This window comes from Cervus canadensis, chromosome 27 (assembly GCF_019320065.1).
Source record: "Cervus canadensis isolate Bull #8, Minnesota chromosome 27, ASM1932006v1, whole genome shotgun sequence".
Classification (NCBI taxonomy): domain Eukaryota; kingdom Metazoa; phylum Chordata; class Mammalia; order Artiodactyla; family Cervidae; genus Cervus; species Cervus canadensis.
The window spans coordinates 9,636,919-9,656,468 of record NC_057412.1 but is presented as its reverse complement, the minus strand read 5'-3'; the positions used below and the strand labels follow the sequence as shown (position 1 = coordinate 9,656,468).

Here is a 19,550-nt window from a genome sequence, read left to right as displayed (position 1 = left end):
ACCATAGAAACTAGTCATCAAAACTGACAAGTTCTTCATTTTAGCACTAGAAAATCCCCATCCTAACAGCCAGCTTCACCTACTCATCCTTAGAGAAGCCAAACCTCACCCACACCGCAGAGCTACCACTCAATCTCCTTCCCTACAGTCGCATTCTCAACTAAAACTAACAACCAACAGTCGCTAGATTTGGGGGTGAGGAATGGCTAGGGGGAACCCGAAACATGAAAAATTGAGATAAGCAAATCTGACTCCAGAGGAAGGAGATCATTCACGGACTACGAAATAAAGGAACAAACAAATGAATATATAACTCCATCAGTATCTTCTGAAAGATTCACAAATTCATATGCATCTGTTAAACATGAACAAGAGCATAGTACATAAGATATAAGGGCAGGAGCGTGAAAGCACCTGGATCCAATTTCCAGCTTTACTATTAATACTTGCCAGGTTCCAGTTGCCTCACTCGCAAACTGGAAACACCTTATTAACAGGCTGTTGTGAGACTTAAATAAGAGATTCCATATGAAAAGCTCAGCACAATGACCGGTTTATGGAAAACACTCACTCAGTAGCAGTTAATCTATCTATCCACAAAACGCATGCCATTTTGCACAAAGATGTTCACTGCATCACTGTTTAAAACAGTGAAAAAGGAAAACTAGTATGACCCTATTTATGTTTGTAAAAGATTAACTTCGTATTTGTGCATATATGTTTATGGGGCTTCCCTGGGGCTCAGCAGTGAAGAATCCACCTGCCAATGCAGTAGACACAGGTTCAATCCCTGGGTCAGGAAGATCACCTGAGGGATGGCACGGCAGCCCACTCCATCATTCTTGCCTGGGAAATCCCATGGACAGAGGAGCCTGGCAGCTAGTCCATGGGGCCACAAGAATCGGTTACGACTTAACAATTAAACAACGACATATATGTTTATATATGTACAAAAAAGCCCTGAAAGTAAAAAAACATGCCTAAATGTTGCAGGTAGCAGAAGGGGGAATGTTTGTTTCTATATAAAATTCTTCTTGTTTTACCCTTCAGAGAAAGGAGAAATTAAACCAGTATAAATCTCAGGGAGAAAAAGACAGGTCATTTTATAAGCACGCACAAACAGTACATAGAAAACTTTTATTTTAATTTACTATACATATTTAAATTTGAGGAAGTAACTAGGTAGATGCACTCTTCTCTGTAGGCTTAGTTTGATCTTCAGTTACCTGTAAAAACATAAATAGCTTTACTTCTCTAATAAACACTTTTACGCTTCACTCACCATTTAAAATCACTGCAGTCTTTTTTAATAATCCTTTGCCTTTCTTTTTCAATAGTAATTATAAAAAGTTAAGTAGAAAGAGAAGAAAACTTACACAACCAAGTTCCCAATATAAATTATCAAGTAAAGTACAATTCCACTAAAAATAAAATCTGAGACACACATCTAGGCTTCTCAAGTTTGTCATTGTATTTTTCAACTATAAAATGAAATCAACAAAGTATTTTAAATCAATCAATTTTGTTGAAAAAATCAGTAATTCTATTTTGAACACAGTATACTACAGGTTTAGTAGAATAGATGCCTCGGTGTTGATAATTGTTACATGTCACTCAGGAAACAAACAGAGCCAAAGGGCACTCCTCATCACCCTGCGACCTGCTCCACTTCCCGCATCACCTATCTCAGTGACGTGTTCCACTCGGACGCCCGGGCCAGGCATGGGAGAATCCACATTTCTCTCACCTGCATATCTGATCAACAGTCCTATTAATTTCACCTACGTAACTCTCACAGCCATTCTCACTGCCCTGCTTGAACTTCAGGGTCTTGTCATCTGCTACCCCTTAGAGGGCTGCTGGCTTAAGTCACAGTTATCTTCCATGCTGGCAGCAGAATGAGCTTGTAAACAGGAAGAGTTTATCAATAGGTCACTTCCTTACTCAAATTCTCCAGTTACCTCCAATCATCTTTGGGGGGGGGCATGCAAATTCCACATCACAGAAGACAAGCCCCTCATATTCTATTTCCAACAGACTCATCACCCATCCCACACGTGAGTCTGCATCCAGATTCCTCTTACGTTCACCATGCACTCGATTCCACCAGCCTCTTAGGCAAGCAGGTTCCTCTGGGATAAATCCATCTGCAAGCAAATTATCTGCCTGGCCCACTTCCATTCACCCTTTAAAACCAGTTTAAGAAATAATGATTGGGAACGCTCCTTAACCAACCAGTGGTTTGGCTTGGGTCCTTTTCTTTATGCCAGAGCCCCACATGTAGACCTGAATTGTCTGTGTATAGGTCTAGTTATGCTGTTCAAGTAACTTCCTTGAGGACAGCAAGTAGATCTTGTTCATTACTGCACCTACAGTCCCCGGCACATAACGAGGCTCTGTAGTTAAATCAATGAACCATATGTTTAAACTACTCCCTTTGTACAAGCAAAATAAACAGTGGAAGAAGGAAAGTGAACCAAAATAAATATTGTAAAAACAGCTACTCACTGATTTCCATTAGACACTCTAGGTTACTATCTCTACTACTTTCTACATTTCTTATATATTCATTTATTCTTAACCTAAAATGGTCATTGTGACCAACCAAAGAGACAAAGTTATTCCATCTATTCAAAAACACTTTCTTCTCATGAGAAAAAGAAAATTACATCATCTGTGCACAAGAACATTATAGCTAAGTGCCTAAATAGCAAATTCTACCTGTAAAGTCATTACTAAAGGCTAGCTGTACACATCATCATGCAAAATAATAAATATTTAATTGGGTAATGGTTTTTCAGGACATTTATATCTTAAAGTGTCTACTGTCAAGACAGCTTTAAAACATACCTGGCAAATCTTAAATATTCATTAGGTTCACAAAAGAATATAGCATAGACTTAATTAACACCATTATAGCCATAAAGAACTGTTACTGCTATACAGTAGTAAGTTTTATTTTTCTTCAAGTTCCTACAGTATCACTCTCATGTTATTAGCAAATAAAAACAGAATTGCCAAATAACAACTTTTCTTTTGCCAAAATACTAACGAGGTCAACCACCACAATACTGCTTTAGCTAATGAGACAACCAATGTCTTTCCTTCTCTTTTTCTTTATTATTTTGTTGTTTTGGTGGTGGTGGTTGCTTAATTTCAAGGAAAATTTCTTCACAGAAATGTACTCACACACTGTCAAAAACACTTACCATTTTCCGAGACCTTTCCAATAATTTATTCCATATTGTAAAATGTGCCTTGAAGAGAAAAGATTTACTATGAATTAAATAAAGCAGCAAAGTTAAAATCAAAGAGGCTGAGTCTCTACAGGTTTTAAACAAAACAAATACAGAAAATAAACACATGAAGAGTTAGCAGTACTAATGAGGCTACGAGGTCACAAAAGTGAGTCTGAGCAGGAAAAAGTACACACTATACAGGACAGATGCTTTGTTTAGCATTTAAGGACAAGCAACTCGGGGCATCTCTGGTGGCTCAGTGGTAAAGAATCTGCCTGACAATGCAAGACACTCAAGTTCCATCCCTTACCCTGGAAGATCCCACATGCCAGAGGAACTTAGCTGGATTTTTCCACAGCTAAACACGGCTCACCTGTGACCTGAACACTACACGTCTAGCACTTGGAAAACAGCTTTGAAAAAGTGTCCAGACAACATATCACACAATTATACACAGCAGCTCTACTTGTAACAGCAAAAAAAAAAAAAGAACAAGAAACTTAAGGACTGAACATGCCATCCTTTGTCCTTCTTAATCAGTACCACCACAGAAAGCATTCCTTCTAATGGAAAGCAAAAATCTCTCCCATTAAGCCCTAATTCTTTCCTCAAATAGCCAATTTCAACATGCTACTGGTCACTGCTCAAATCATAAGCAATTACAAGGAAAGGTTCATTAAGAATTCTTCTGAGTTCTTTGTAATGAGCTCTGCTGTGTGGGAAAAGAATCTTTAAAGGAGAGGATATATGTGTATGTATAACTGATAACACTTTGCTATACAGCAGAGACTAACACAACACTGAAAATCAACTATACTCTAATAAAATTTAACACACACACACACAAAGAACCAATTGTGACATCTCACACCGGAAGAGCAGACCTGAAGACTTAGTAGATTACTCTAGAGAACAAGTAAAAACTGACAAAGACAATAGTAACGTTACAGAACTAATTTCCTTAATACTTAACAATCATATGCAGCAGAGAATTTTCAGAATGCATAAATGAAAACTGCAAAGCGCAAAATGACCACATCAATGTTTACTAAATCAGCTGAAGGTGATACTGAGGGATGTGGGTGGGTCAGGGACTATTTCAAACTGGATGAGCTGGTAAAATCTATGATAAAAGGTAAAATTACTAAATGCGTGACCCTTGTGCAGGAAGAGCAAAGAGAGGCGTATTTCAAGGGAAAACCATACCTGGCTCAGGCAGGGTGAGCTACAGGGAGAGACTTCCAGGTTTGAGTGGAATGTAATGGGTGCTGGAGAAAGTGGTATGAGATGAAGTCAGAGAAAGGCAAGAGTCTCACAATGCAGGGCTCCGTGAGACAGGGTGCAGGGTCAGCATTTGTTCATGAGAAGCCACTGGCAAGTTTGGGGCATAGGAATTACATGATTTGATTTGTATATTAAAGGGATCACTTTAGCTACTCATTAGAGAATGTGCTTTGGAGGCAAGAATGAAAAGCCAGGAAGGAGAATGGGGACAAAGAGGGACGGGATGTAGGGAGCAGTAGTAGATGAGCTGCTGGCAGAGGATGCATTCACGATGTTTTAGAGTAAAGTCAACTTCCTGACGGATGGGATGGGGCCTGACTATGAAGGAACCAGAGAATCAAGGGTGACCTCAAACAGCCAGGTAGCTGACAGTTCATTTACTGAAATGTAGAGAGCTAGGAAAGGAAGGCATGTGGGGAAAAAAATCAAACACATAAAGGACACGTATGGTAAAAATTACAAAATGCTGATGAAAAAAGATTTAAAGAAATGAAAAGATATACTGTGTACCCGAAGACCCTGACGCTGGGAAAGACTGAGGGCAGGAGGAGAAGGGAGTGACAGAGATCCTCAAAATCAGAGAGAAGAACAGGCCAAATATAAGGCCACAGGGCACTCCAGAAGGTCCCATCAATACATGTCCCCCTGCTCCCCACTGCACCCTCTTCTAAATGAATTTGAAACATTAAAAATACTATCTCAATTTGACTTAATTTTTTCAACTAATATTTCTTTTGCAAATTATCTGTTTACATCCTGGCTAAAATTATTTTTAATCATAAACTCAAGTTGACGAAATATCAGTGTTACACAATTTAATGAAAATTAAAATATATATCCTTCCAATTGGTATAAAAATCAAGACTGGAATCACACCCACACCCAAACTGAATAACCTGCAACTTTCGGCTTTACTTACTCTCAAGTGCACAGGTAGAGAGAGACCCTGGAATCTTCGTACAAGACTCGACTGGGTGGCTTGCAGATTGTGAACCGCTGACACTTCATACTGGAAACAAATACTTGTTCTTGGAATAAGAGGGCCCTCGCTCACATCAATGAAGTCACCAAATCTGATTTGATTTTAAAAATAAACAAATTAGATCATAAAATCACATCACTTAACAATAGCTTGGAAAAAAAGTTTATTCATTCTATTTGCTGCTACATCAAGAATAATGCTTATCGATCAATACGGTCTGGAGTAGACCCTGACACAGTGATCTCAAGTAAAGAGACTAAAATTTTGAAAATTAAAATTGGTGAAACTTTTTCTTCCTACAATTTTGAAGATTTTTAAGATCACTGAACATATGCCATCAAATGGATCCAACGTCTAAATCTGATAACCTGGTAACAACTAATACAACAGAATTCAGAGTTTTAGTATGCAGGCCAGATTGTGCCCTAAGAGCAGCTTCCCAGAGGAAAAAAGGTGAGTCTGAGTCAAGAAAATATTAAGTTGAAAAACCAGACACAGACTAAGAAGTCCTTTTTGCTAATGCCCTGTCTTACCTCTCTCACCTCTGCATCAGGAAGCAGACTGTGAGATGGAACACAAGTAGTAACGAGTAGTAATCCTATTTCTATATACATATGTGAATACAGACTTATACGAATTAGGAGCAATTCATAACAAAGAATATTTCGCCCATTTTCAAAATTAACTCTAAAAATTACATTTTTAACAATGCTTTCCAACTCATAAAACACAAATATAAAAGTAACAGCAAAATGAGAAACAGAAGCTGCAACCCTTCCTGAAGAGATAACAGCTTCCAATCACCACCGTATCAAAAAATGAACAAAGCAACAGAAAACAGAAAGAACAACAATAAAGGCAGAAACTCATCTTACTCAGTGATATACTAGTCAGGTAACAATAAAACTAAACCTTCCATTTAATTCGCATAGAGGTCAATTTTTTTCATTTTTACTTACCTGTGTAGCTTGACTATTCTCTCAGGGTTCTGAGATGCCTTCTCTTCTATGAAATCTACTTTGTACCTAAAAAGCAGCAAAAAAAGAAAAAAAGTTTTAATTCTAAATACAAGAAGGTGTTTAAAGCCACTTCCCTTTCTCTTCCTCTTCAGCCAAAGTACTTGAAAGGCAGGGTTAGACTAGGAGCCTCCCCCTCCCGCCTCCCTTTCACATCTCACCTCTTCTGGTCTGGCCACAGCCTCCCAACTCCACCGTAATGTTCTCACGGGACCCACAGGTACCTCCCTGGTGCCAACCGAGGTCCTCATTTCCACTGCTCACCTCGTTCTCAAGGGGTTCTCTTCCACCAGCTTCTGTGGCATCCCTACTGCTTGTTACTTAACCCTCTGCTCACCCTCCTCTTTCCCTGCCCCCCAAGTTCCGTCCCTCGGCGCTCTTCACTCGCAGCATCCTCTGGGCTGGCTCCTTGATGCACACAGCTTTGGTTATCACTTCTGTGCTTCTATCTCCTACACCTCTGCTTCTCAACCACATACTTCTTCTGAGCCCTGAACTGTACATGCAAAACACTCTGGACTTCACCAGGGTGTTCGACAAGCATCTTACACTCCCAAATACTCAAATGGAACAAAAACGCATGGCCTCTTTTCTCACCAAGCTCATTCCTGAACCCCGAGCTTAGTAAATGACGCCATCAACCACCGACGTGTCCAAGTGAAAAAATTCTGAGATTTCCCTTTCTAATGGATTCTAGTTAGATTAACATTAAAATTTAGTTTATATTCTCACAATTAGTAGAAGATAAATTGGAGGTTTTCTGAGTAAGAAAGGAAATTGAGAAGCCAGGCACAATTAAAAATGCTGACAAAGAAAATCCATCAAATGACTAATTCCCACAGGGAAGACGAAGGTCTGGCCATGTGAACGTTTTCCCCTCAGCTGTTAGCTGCTTCTGAGCAGCTGGCATTCACTGTCTTACCCTTTTCATTTGAAAAGTGGAAAGATGGGAAGGAAAGGTTGCCAAATGCAATACAGTTTAAATAAATTTAAGTTTAAAATCAAAATAATACAGTTTCTTAACACAGGCTACCCCCTTCACAATGAAAGAAAATAAGGGGAACACACACCACAGTGGTAACATAAAGAGAAGAACTGGACAAAAAAAAAAGACAGCAAAACAAAGAAAGAAAAGAATCAAAAGCTGGCGAGGGGGTCACTTCTTCTCAGGGAAATAGTGAGCTGAACAAAAGTAAAAGCTAAAAAGTAAAAGGCTATGTACATCAAATATCAAAGTTCTTGAGAGCTGAATTTTCTTCATTATATACAACTTTAAGAGGTTTAATTTTGTTTTAAAGGAAGCCAACACTTACTTATTGTGCTGAAATATTTCTAATGCTACTTTTGCTTCAACTTCCAGGGTTTCAAATGGAAGATCTTTATAAATTAAAGCACGAGCATCTTTTGTGAAAGAACGCAGGTTCTCCTTAAAAATGAAAGTATTAATCTTTTGTAACAATTTACTTAAAAACATTTCTGTAGAAGGCAGATAAAACTGTATGCTTAATATTATAAATCCAACTACAACAAAAAGCAAAAGCCAACTGGCTAGGAAAGGAAGCAGTAATTTGCAACAACTGAATACTTGAACCATGAGATGTATGATTAGCAATTTCTCCCAACTCTACAAACTATAAAACTTGTAATCAACTTGTAACTAAATATCAGCCTATATTAGAAATAATTATTAAGGATAATCCTATAAAGAAATTTTAATGAACATTTCATTTATATAGCCTTGTAAATGTTTATTAAAATAATGGTGCAAGAAGTAGAGATGCTAATAAGTACATAGTAAGATGCAAAAATTTGTTTACACTATGAGTAAAACTAAGTTCTTAAAATAAATCCATGAGGAAAAGCTTTTTGTTTATGTGATTCAGAAAGTTTCAATAGGAAATGTCATCACTGCCCAGGTCCAAAATATAGCATAAAATTCAATGCTAGAAACTTGTTTAATGAAAACATCTATTTAATACAATTAAAATGATTAATACACATTAACAATGTTTATGAGATTTTTAATAAAAACTATAATTTCCACATTATGAATCATTACTAATACAGAAAAGATCAAGCACTATTACGCAAATAATTTTTGTAATAAAATTCTTTCCATAAACCTATTAGACTGTTTTGAATGAAATGACTCTCCTCATTCTTAAAGAGATAATTTCCTGCAAATACACATTCATGGTTTAACATAGCTGTTACTTGAATGTAACTCTCCCCCACTTTCTCAAAGCCTTCCACCAAACCCCACAGTGCCTTTGATGAACTAGTACATTTCTTTTGTAAAGTTTTATTTTGGAAAAAAAAGGAAAAAAGCAGCAGCAAGTTTCATAGACAATAAGAGTTAAATTTTGACTGCCTTAGTTTTTACTTAACTTCAGTAAAGGAAGAATCTTGACAGACTTAAAAAAGAAATAAAGAAATACACTGACATGAGTCCACAGATGAAGAAGACACCGTTCTTACCCCTCCCCGACCCTCTCCCCGTCGCTCCCAACACCTTTCTTCCCTCTCTCTCTTTCTTCCCTCCTGTTTCCCTCCTCTCTCTCTTCTGATATTAAGCAATAAGGGCAAGATTATTTAACAAATAACTTTCAAAGCCAACATTTGGAGTCAGCAACTCTGAAATTCTTGCTTTTAGAAACCATTTCACTAAATGTAAGATGCACCACTGAGAAAAGACATTACCAGTGATAATCATAAGATGCTATCTACTGTTAAGTCACATTTGCTCCAGAGAATTACAGAGTGAAAAAAGTCAATCTCCCAATATGACATACTTCATATGACTTCATTTACACAACATTCTTGAATTGATAAGATTATACAAATAGAGAACAGATAAGCATTTGCCACGGTTTCAGGATGGGGAGGATGGAGACTAAAGAGAAATTCTGGCAGTGACAGAAATGGTCTGCATCTTGGCTGTATCAGTGTCAAATATCCTGGCTGTGATCACGTGGGACTACGGGGAAAAAGGGAGTAAATGGGACACGGAACCTCCCTGTATCACTACCTACGACTCCACTGTGCTGTGCTTAGTCGCTCAGTCGTGTTGGACTCCTTGTGACCCCATGGACTGTCGCCCACCAGGCTCCTCTGTCCATGGGGATTCTCCAGGCAAGAATACTGAAGTGGGTTGCCAGGCCCTGCTCCAGGGGATCTTCCTCACCCAGGATCGAATCTAGGTCTCCCACACTGCAGGCAGATTCTTTATTGTCTGAGCAACCAGGGAAGCCCAAGAATACTGGAGTGGGTAGCCTATCCCTTCTCCAGGGAAACTTTTCCACCAAGAAACTGAACCGGGGCCTCCTGCATTGCTTTGCATTTACCAGCTGAGCTACCAGGCAACTCCACAGGTATCTATAATTTTCTTCAACTAAAAAAGTTTAAATTATAGAAACAAACAAAAGACATATTTGTTTCAGAGATATTAAAATGTGAAAAAAACGGACATAGTGAAGTTGATAAAATGGTACACTACACTGCCTCCCCTTTCCTGACTTCCAAACTTCCAACGTAGGACATACGGTTTTGCTTAATTAGGCATCTGCCCGTTCTCCCCGATCGTAACTAAGTCACTAGGTTTAACTTTCAAAAGCTGTCAGCAACCCCTACCTACACAGCATCTGACGTAGACCCACTTCTGTTAGCCAGGCTCCTGCTGCTACCCGAGTCCCAGAGCAGCAAGGAGCGCCCTCATTTAGGAGGCGGATCATTCCAGAACAGGCTAGTTTGTTGCTATGTAGTCTGCTTTTTGGGTTAGCTTTCTCAAAGTCTGATATTTTTTAATTCACAGCCCCTCCCCAACCACCACCACCACTCTCAATGTAATCCTTGTTTATTGGAAGATCTCAGCATGCAATAGGCTTTAACCGGTTTAGAGCACTGATTTTCAAAGTGTGTTCTGGGGATCCAAGATAGCTAAGCCTCTATATTTTATATTCTGGGCACCACGCTGTGGTGAATACCCTCAACCATATACCACTATCTTAAATACACTAAAAAAAAAAAAAAAGATTGAATGACTGATTCTTTTAAATATTCTAAACACGGAGTATCATTCAACAATACTAACACAGGAATCATTCTAACAAAGAAAGGCACAGACTCTAAAATTAATACTCTGAAGAGCAGGCTTACTTTTGTTGGCATCCACTCATCAAGTCTCTTATCCAAAACGACGTCATAGCAGAAGGCTCCAGCGATCACTGTAAATCCAGCCAAAATAAAAAAGCCAAGTTAAATCTGTTAGGATATGAAGTTACTAATTTAACACAAATGAATATTTAGACCCTAACATGAAGAGCGAACAATCTCTCCCAACACTACAAATTATAAAAATGCTACCATTACTCCAGCTGCCTGTCAGACCTCTACCGACTCTGACATCAAATTACCTCACCTTTTTGTTAACCCAACATCACCAGTATTTTTTAACCATTCACATTTTCTTCAAGAATATTATGACCACAGAGATTTCTCTGATGATCAAGACAGTTAGTAGATATAAAAATTCCTAAAGAACAAAATATTTAACAAGTATGTAAATAACTAAATGGACATGAAATGTTTAATTTTTTAGTATCTTCTAATAAAGATTAGTTTTTTTGTTGTTTTTTCTTAGAATCATTGATTGCCAAATCAAATATTTTTTGGCGTATAAACTTCTACCTTTAAAAAAAAATACAAATGTGATCCTACTATATATACTGTTGTAAAACCCTAGTTTTAGAAAGAATATGAACTTTTCCACCTCCCAAAAATGGTGTTCCTCTCCAGTCTTAGGGTCATTTCTAGTGAAATGGTACCACCTAAAACACAGTTTTCTATAGAAGTCTATTTATACTCACATCTCCTCCTCCTCCACACACTGTTTGGAAATACTTTAAATGATAATAAATAAATACTGACAGTATATTTACATGAAATGCATATTCAAGAGAAACAATCTCCTCTAGTTCTATTATGTTAATAATTGACTTCTAATAATTAAATGGAATATAACAGAAATAAGAGGAATTCTGTTAACTATAATGAATGGGATGTATGTATGACAGTAACTTACATTAGATAAAATGAAAGTGTGAATTGCTCAACCATGTCCGACTCTGTGACCCTATGCAATGTGACCAACCAGACTCCTCTGTCGGTGGAATTCTCCAGGCAGGAATACTTGAGTAGGTTGCCATTTCCTTCTCCAGAGGAACTTTTCGACCCAGGGGTCGAACCTGGGTCTCCTGTGTTGCAGGAGGATTATCATCTGAGCCACCAGGGAATCCCAGATTAAATTAGAAGAGAGCGCTATACAATGGGCTTCCCTGGTGGCTCAGAGGTAAAAGCCTCTGCCTGCAATGCAGGAGACCTGGGTTTGATCCCTGGGTCAGGAAGATCCCCTGGAGAAGGAAATGGCAACCCACTCTAGTATTCTTGCCTGGAAAATTCCGTGGGCAATCCATGGGGTTGCAAAGAGTCAGACACGACTAAGCGTCACTTTCTATATGACATCAAACATAGGTACCAAAATATTCATATACGGAAAGTAGACCTGTGTGAATGTTTATTTGCTTATATGTATACATCACCTGGAACTTCTGGGGCTCTGACCAAACGGACCACATATTCATCTTTGAATGCCCTCTCTATCACACAGCCCATTATCATGGCACAAGAACGCCAATAAGCCTAGAAATATAAAATATACACAAACATAATAAATACTAAGATTTACTAATATTTCTTCAAAATAACAGTCACAGAGTCATAAAGAGAAACAGGAGTGCTGCACCCCCCCACCCCCCCGCCCATCTGACGCTCTGTACGGGCATCACTCTAACTGGGCACGTGACCTTCCTAAGCGCTTCACATCTGGGGACAAGAGTGGGCTCACTCGGTCGTGTGCGATAGACTCCAGAATGTGCTCTACAAAATCACACAGATACACTAAAAACAAACGCAAATTCAAGCCTTGAAGGCCAGCAAAATGCACTTTCTCATCTATCTGAGTTTACCATTTCTAATGTCTGAAGAATTCAGAATCAACGCCTAGGTTCAAATCCAGGCTCAGCCACTTCCTCAACTGGTAACCTTGGTCAAGCTATTGCCATCTCTCTTTGCCTCAGTTTATTTATCTGTAAAATGGGGATAACAGTACCTTTTATGGGATTTTTTTTTAATGAGGATTAAATAAGTTAATACCTGTGAATCACCTAAAACAGTGTCCGATATACAATAAATGTTTGATGTTAGCTACTTTAATTATCATGTTTATCATTTCCTTCTTTAAATATTTCATTTCAACAAATACTTATTAAACACCTACTGTATGTAAGTCAAGGACAAGATCCAATAAGGGTCATGATCCCTGTCTTCACAGAGCCAAGAATCCAACGCATTCAACAGCTCATATTACAAAGGAAAATCAAAATACTGTGTCAAGAGACACTAAGCAAGTGTTTTGAGACCCAGAAGAGGGATTCACCCGACAAGAAGACATGAGAAGTTTCCACAGAGCAGATTACATTTTAACTTAACTATAAAAGATTAACAGGATTTTAACAGGGAGGAAAGAGAATACTCAAAGCAAGGAGGACAACATAGCAGAAGCCATTATTGATCAAATCCTCCAGTGTGGCTGGAGCAGGAAGTGGAAAGATGCTGTGGAAACTAAAGTTCAGTGGAAACTAAAGTTCAAAGAGCAGATGAGGGTCAGAGAAGTGTCCAAGCAAGGCCAGGAAAGTTACCTGAAAGGTTATCAGGTAGACAAGTGCTTTAGGGATCAGTCACATCATCCAACAAAACTTTTGCAAGACTATTAAGAAAGACTTTCAGATAAAAAAGGGAGGGAGGCAGAGAAGTTAAAAAATTACTGAAATAATATAGAAGAGATGGTCAAAGACAAGAAAGAAATTACTGCAATATACAGGGTGATTAATAAAAGTAAGCTGAACAAAGATATGAATGTAAAAGACACATCATATAGTTTTCTCAAACCAAAACACAGACACGAATGCCACTGAGGATTTTTGAACTATGAAAATGCCTTATCTTCTAGTTAAAACCCTGATTAATACAGTACAACATTTGACTCTGGCCACATTTGTATAACTCCATAGGGGCTTCCCCAGTGGTTCAGCAGTAAAGAATCCGCCAGTAAGGCAAGAGATTTGGGTTTGATCCCTGGGTCAAGAAGATTCCCTGGAGAACGGCATGGCAACCCATTCCACTATATTCTTGACAGGAGAATCCCGTGGACAGAGGAGCCTGGCGGGCTACGGTCCACCGGGTGGCAGAGAGTCGGACATGATACAGCACAGCACAAGCATACTCCAAAGTAAACAGGTTTTAATAAAACGGGGAAGAAAAACCGGGGGGAGGAGGACAAAAGAATGCAGAGGCAGAAATACCTTATTGACTTCTCCTGGATCATCATCTTTGAAAGTAAGAAATTTAATTTCACAGGACTTGGTCAAAGGTTTATACATGTCCCAAGGCTGTCCGTCCACAAGAGCCAGAATTGACTTCCTGCAGTACCACTCACTTAAATCTAGGAATTTAGAACAGATTGAAGATTTAACTCTAACAAAACCCAAGTGAAAAGTTACATGTTTAAGTGCTACATTAAGAAATAAAAAAAGAGCAGGCAAGATTGGGCAAGCTGTCTTTTATGAGGGGGAAAAAATATTTGTAGCTAATAAGAATTAATGTCCAACACATTCAGTGTATTGTTAATTATTAACAAAATTACCCAAACAAAAATCATTAAGGCCAAGTCTAATCTGAAATTAATCTGTTAATTAAGCAATAAAATAATCTGCCATGAGCTACACTTAAATATTCAGAGACAAGCATCATGGATATATCTGAATATATGCACACACAACTTAGAAGGGAAAATATAAAAATATACATCCACAGTAAGTCTGTTCTAGATGGATTTGGGGCCTTCCTTCCAAATCATCTCTTACGTCCCTAACATGGACTCTAAAGTTAAATACAACAGTTACCAGTTTTTAGTAATCAGTATGAATTCACACATAAGCACATCTGGTCTGTTATTTGACTCCAGAACGCAACTGCATCCCTGATTAGATGTTTTTTGAGTACGAAGATATTCACAGAAGTGGTCCAACCACAGGGTCTAAATAAGTTCCCTAAGGCAGGGATCATGCCTATTTTTGCTCACTCAATTTATCTAGAGCCTAGCACTGGGCCTGAAATAACAGGTAGTCAATAGAAGGAAAAAAAAAAATTAAAAAAACAAAAAAACAAAACAGGTACTGAACGACTGACAGTATGAGAGAGAAGCAAGTCTGAGGTCAGGGGTTACGCTGGGAGTGTTCCCATCTCTACCTGTGAAATGTGTAAAAAGGGCCTTGTCTTAGCCTCCTCTGTATTCCTAACACCTATCCTAGAGCAGAGGTTCAAGAAATGCTCGCCAAACAAGGAAGCAACTCTAAGTACTAATTCAAGTGCCAAAGTAAAGGAAGATTGAGAGTACTCACTCAGGATGTCACCTTGAACTTTTAACTAACGCTAATTACTCAAACGGAATCATCACTAAGTTTTCCAAAAGCCTTAACAATGCAGTCATATTCGAGTGAGAATGTAGGACTTAAGGATCGACTTTTTTGTTCTTTCTGAATTTAAACATTACCAGTTCTATCAAAGTTACAAAAGAATTCTGATCGAAAATAACATAGAGGCCCTGCTCCCTTCATCTCCAAACCAGATCACACACAAGGATTATCTTCTTTAATAGATGAACATAAGAAGTATTTTCACTCCAGTCACACTCACGCCATGCACTCACACATTCACTACATATAAACAAAGACACAACATACACAAAGGTAAGCAGTGAGCAGATAAAAGAGTTAAGTTAGATACAAAAGAGCAGGAAAGAAAAAGGAGACCAAAAAAATAGCTGATCATCTGAGGTCACGGCAGTCCCTCTGTCTCAAAATCCTCTAACGGGACTCACATGGTGACTGCCCCCATTACACCAAGAGTGTCTCTAAAAACGGCAAGCACAAGAGTAGTTAAGCTTTCAGGTCTGTCTTCTTCTGGAAGCTGTGACAGCACTCTAAACTCAGCCAGATTCAAGGAAGTCCCAGGACAACCTGTGCATTACAATACCCACCTTACCCGACCCCTAGTATCCTCAACAGCTCAGTCAACAGCGAACACACAGTAAGATGCTAGATACTGGGGAGTTCAGGGAGCCATTACAACATCTTGTCGCCTCTGCACCAGTTTTTCCCCTTTCTTATTTAAAATCATCAAAACGGGACCCTGATCCGTTACTTACGCATGGCACAGCTGTAAGGAGTGGAAACGTTTTTATTCAACACAAAGATAGTGCCAGGGTCAGTTTTCCCAACGTGTTTCACTTCGATCTTCTCAGTTCGGGGAGTGAGTGACAGCTGCCTGTTTTTCTCTTTGTTAAAGAGATCATTCTGCATTTCTATCAGTTCGGTCGGTGACAGCTGAGAAGCAGGTGATGTGGCCACAGACCCTGTGAGGAAGTTACAATAAACGTGAATACTGACAAAAGAGGTGAACATCCTCCCGCCATCGCCCTCCTCTAGTCGGGAAAGAATAGGAGGCAAGGGAATTTTCAACGCTATTCGCGAAACGAGCTCAGAGGTCCACTTTCTAACATTAATTAAAACGCCAACGGAAGAGATGGCAGCCTGCCTAGATCAGTGCCTTTACTTCCACTTTGCCTTGACCATCAGATCTCCAATTCTCACCAGTTTCTCCGTCGAATTCCAATCTGTGCTTTACAAACAATAAGGGGCAAGAAAAAGGTAACCAGGAAATGGAGTCAAAAAGCAGACCAGCCAAGGCAAAGTTGAGCAAAGTCTGTCGCTTTGAAAAGGTCACAAGAAAACTCCAAGAGATTGAAGGTCCCACGCCAAATCGCTCCATATCTAGAGGGAGAAATGCTGTTTTTTTGTTTTGTTTTTCCGGGAACACCAAATCAGAGGATTTGGCAAGACGTGCACGAGTTCAACGGGAAAACAAGGACACTTATGCACCAGAACGTGGTCTCCCTCTCAGGGGGCGCCCCAAGCTTCTCCCGCGGCCCTTCCCCTCATCTCCCCGAGATTTGGACTCCAAGGCCAGGAGGGGCGGCGGATTTAAACACCCGCCTCCGCCCCCCTCCCCCAGCCCCGCTGGACTCCTCGCTAGGACCCGCCTGGGGCCCAGTCTGAACAGACACCGTCCTCTAAGCCTCCCTCCTCGTCCCCACGGCCGCTGATAACTCACTCCAGGCAGCCCCGCCGCTGGGGGCGGTCCGGCAGAGCCGCAGCCCCCAGACCACCACCGCCATTGCCTGCTCCGCGACGGTAGGAACCTCCGCGCCCAGGTCCTTCCCCGTCCTCCTCCCCGGAAACTCAAAGCGCGCACTTTGGGTTCCGCCCGACAGTTTCGTTCCGGGCCCGGCTCTCGGACGGCACCCGCCGCTAGGGGGCGCGCTCAAGCCTCGCTGAGAGTCAGTCGCCGGAGGTCCGGCGTCTGGATCCGGGTTTGTTCCGGGAGCGCGGAGGGTGATTCGAGGGCCCTGGGCTCCGCAGGTGGGACTAACGTCTCGTTTGGAGACGCAGAGCCCGACACGTGCTGCCACCCTCAGTCCGCCGCGGGTTCGAGCCTGGCTGGCTAGCGAAACCCTTAGTGCTCACAAAACACGCTTCTGGGGAGAAAAATCGAGGAAAGGTGGCTTCTGTTTACTCTTACTTTCATGCAGCCCGGCCGACCACGCCGATGGCATCCTCTGCTGTGGTTTAACTCTCGGTTTTGTAAGGCTTAGTTCTTAGGGCGACTTGAGCGAGTCTGCACCCGGTTTCTCTTTGTTCTTTTCAGGCGCTAAGTCGTGTCCTACTCTTTGCGACCCCACGGACTGCAGCACGCCAGGCCTCCCTGTCCTTCACCATCTCAGGGGATTTGCTTAAACTCAGGCGCATTGAGTCAGTGATGCCATCCAACCATCTTGTCCTCTGTCGTGCCCTTCTCCTCCGACCTTCGATATTTCCCAGCATCAGGGTATTTTCTAGTGAGTTGCCTCTGCATCAAGTGGCTAAAGTGTTGGAGCTTCTGCTTCAGCATCAGTCCTTTCAATGAATATTCAGGGTTAATTTCCTTAGAATTGACTTGTTTGATCGCCTTGCAGTCCAAGGGACTCTCCAGAGTCTTCTCCAACACCACAGTTCAAAAGAATCAATTCTTCAGTGCTCAGCCTGCTTTATGGTCCAACTCACATCTGTACATGACTACTGGAAGAACCATAGCCTTGACTATACAGACCTTTGTCTGCAAGGCTTTTGCCTATATTTAGCCAACAGTAATATAGACCTCAAAACACCTCCTGTTGACTTGGAGGGAATTTTGTAATCCATAGAGTGCTTTACAAATTATCTAGATTAGTTTATATACTATAAGCTCCTGCTGCTAAGTCACTTCAGTCGTGTCCAACTCTGTGCGACCCCATAGACGGCAGCCCACCCGGCTCCTCTGTCCCTGGGATTCTCCAGGCAAGAACACTGGAGTGGGTTGCCATTTCTTTCTCCCATACTATATAGAGAGCATGGTAAAAGGAACCCATGTTAAAGGGTGGAATTTTTGTCTCCTGTTCACTGGTGAACCCTAAGCGCCCAGAATGCTGCGTGGCCCACAATGGGTGCTCAATGTATATTTGCTGAATGGATGAATGCGCTTGCATTCAGCGTGGTGTCTGATTCCTTTCTCGCACTAGGATGTTGCTGCTATTGAAGTAAGCCTTCCAGAGGTGAAGTATGGAAATACTGTTATTCAAAGTTGTTCACTGCTACGGCTTTATTTAAATCATGTAAATTAACAACCCGCTCCATAGTCTTGCCTGGAGAATTCCATGGACAGAAGAGCCTGGTGGGCTTCAGTCCATGGAGTTGCAAAGAGCGACTGAGCGACCAGCACTGACTTCACTAAGAAATTCAGGCCACGCCTTTTCCCCATCTGCTCCTTGACTTGCTATTGAAACATAGCACCACCAGATGGCGGTACTGACTAAGGAACAGATGGCTCCGCAAGGCTGCCTCCGGTGGGGGAAATTGCGCGGGGGTCACAAGGTACAAAGTTGTAAGGTAAGTAGGTACTGGGGATGTAATGTACATGATGTCTGTAATCAACAGTGCTATATGGTGTATTTGAAAGTTTCCAAAAGAGGAAGTTCTTAAAGTCCTCATCACAAGGGAAGACTGTTGTGTTTTGGAAACTATGTGAGGTGATGGATGTTAACTAAACATTGTGGTAATCATTTTGCATTACATATATATATATAGTGAATCACTATGCTGTATGCCTTAAACAGTGTTGTACATTAGCTATAAAAACTGGAAGAAAAAAATTACTCCATTCCTTGACAAATCTGTCTCCTTGGCCCAAATTTTACATTCACAATTGCACAGGGTAATTATCTTCAGTTTTTAAAGAAGTATAAGTGTCCTACCTTGAATTTATACCCTGTCCGAGTTTTATTCATTTAAGATTCTGTTTCAAAGCACGAAATATACATATGTCAATATATATGTGTGATGTGTATGTATGGGGGAGGTGTATCCTTTGCTTCCTCCTTAAATCTTGGCAATCTTTATTTCACTAGTAAAGCTGTCTTTCTAGTGAAACTGTTTCACTAGAGTTGTCCCCATTTAACCCCATCTAGTTGCCTTCCGAAGAGCAGTACTTAAGGCTTCAGAATGTAAATTTAAGCAAGTTTCATCATAAATTGCATTGGAAGCAGTAATTGGAAGTCACAAGTATCATAGATATTAATTTGGTTGGAAGGATGTTGGTGATGATAATGTCCAACAAATACTCAACCTATTGCAAGGCATGTTGAACACACCAATCAATCAGTCACAACTGACTCACACAATAACCATAATAATCTTCACTCTCTAAGAGAGGGGGTGCAGTTTTAGAGAACTTGAGAGACCTACTTGAGATGGATCTTTAGTCAAGAATCCCCCCAAATAT

The 19,550-nt window shown here is 40.4% G+C and overlaps 1 protein-coding gene across 1 annotated transcript; it reads right to left on the bottom strand.

The window, feature by feature from the left end:
* Positions 1–1,118: 1,118 nt before the first annotated feature.
* On the bottom strand, positions 1,119–16,950 carry MRPL39 (mitochondrial ribosomal protein L39). The gene is made up of 10 exons (XM_043448868.1): positions 16,809–16,950; positions 15,844–16,050; positions 13,940–14,079; positions 12,119–12,218; positions 10,677–10,744; positions 7,835–7,947; positions 6,465–6,530; positions 5,443–5,596; positions 3,210–3,257; positions 1,119–1,226 (listed from the first exon to the last, which is right to left on the bottom strand). Exons 1-10 carry the CDS (start codon positions 16,870–16,872, stop codon positions 1,179–1,181), a joined length of 1,008 nt encoding a protein of 335 aa, XP_043304803.1. The 5' UTR covers positions 16,873–16,950; the 3' UTR covers positions 1,119–1,178.
* Between the last annotated feature and the right edge of the window lie 2,600 nt (positions 16,951–19,550).

Bases quoted from the DNA above. Each gene is read 5' to 3' on its own strand.
- MRPL39 (XM_043448868.1), bottom strand. From the start codon at position 16,872: ATGGCGGTGGTGGTCTGGGGGCTGCGGCTCTGCCGGACCGCCCCCAGC. The intron at 12,219-13,939 runs GTATTTCTGCCT...TTATATTTCTAG, and splicing joins ATCCAGGAGAAGTCAATAAG to GCTTATTGGCGTTCTTGTGC. The intron at 7,948-10,676 runs GTAAGCCTGCTC...TTCATTTTTAAG, and splicing joins ATGAGTGGATGCCAACAAAA to GAGAACCTGCGTTCTTTCAC.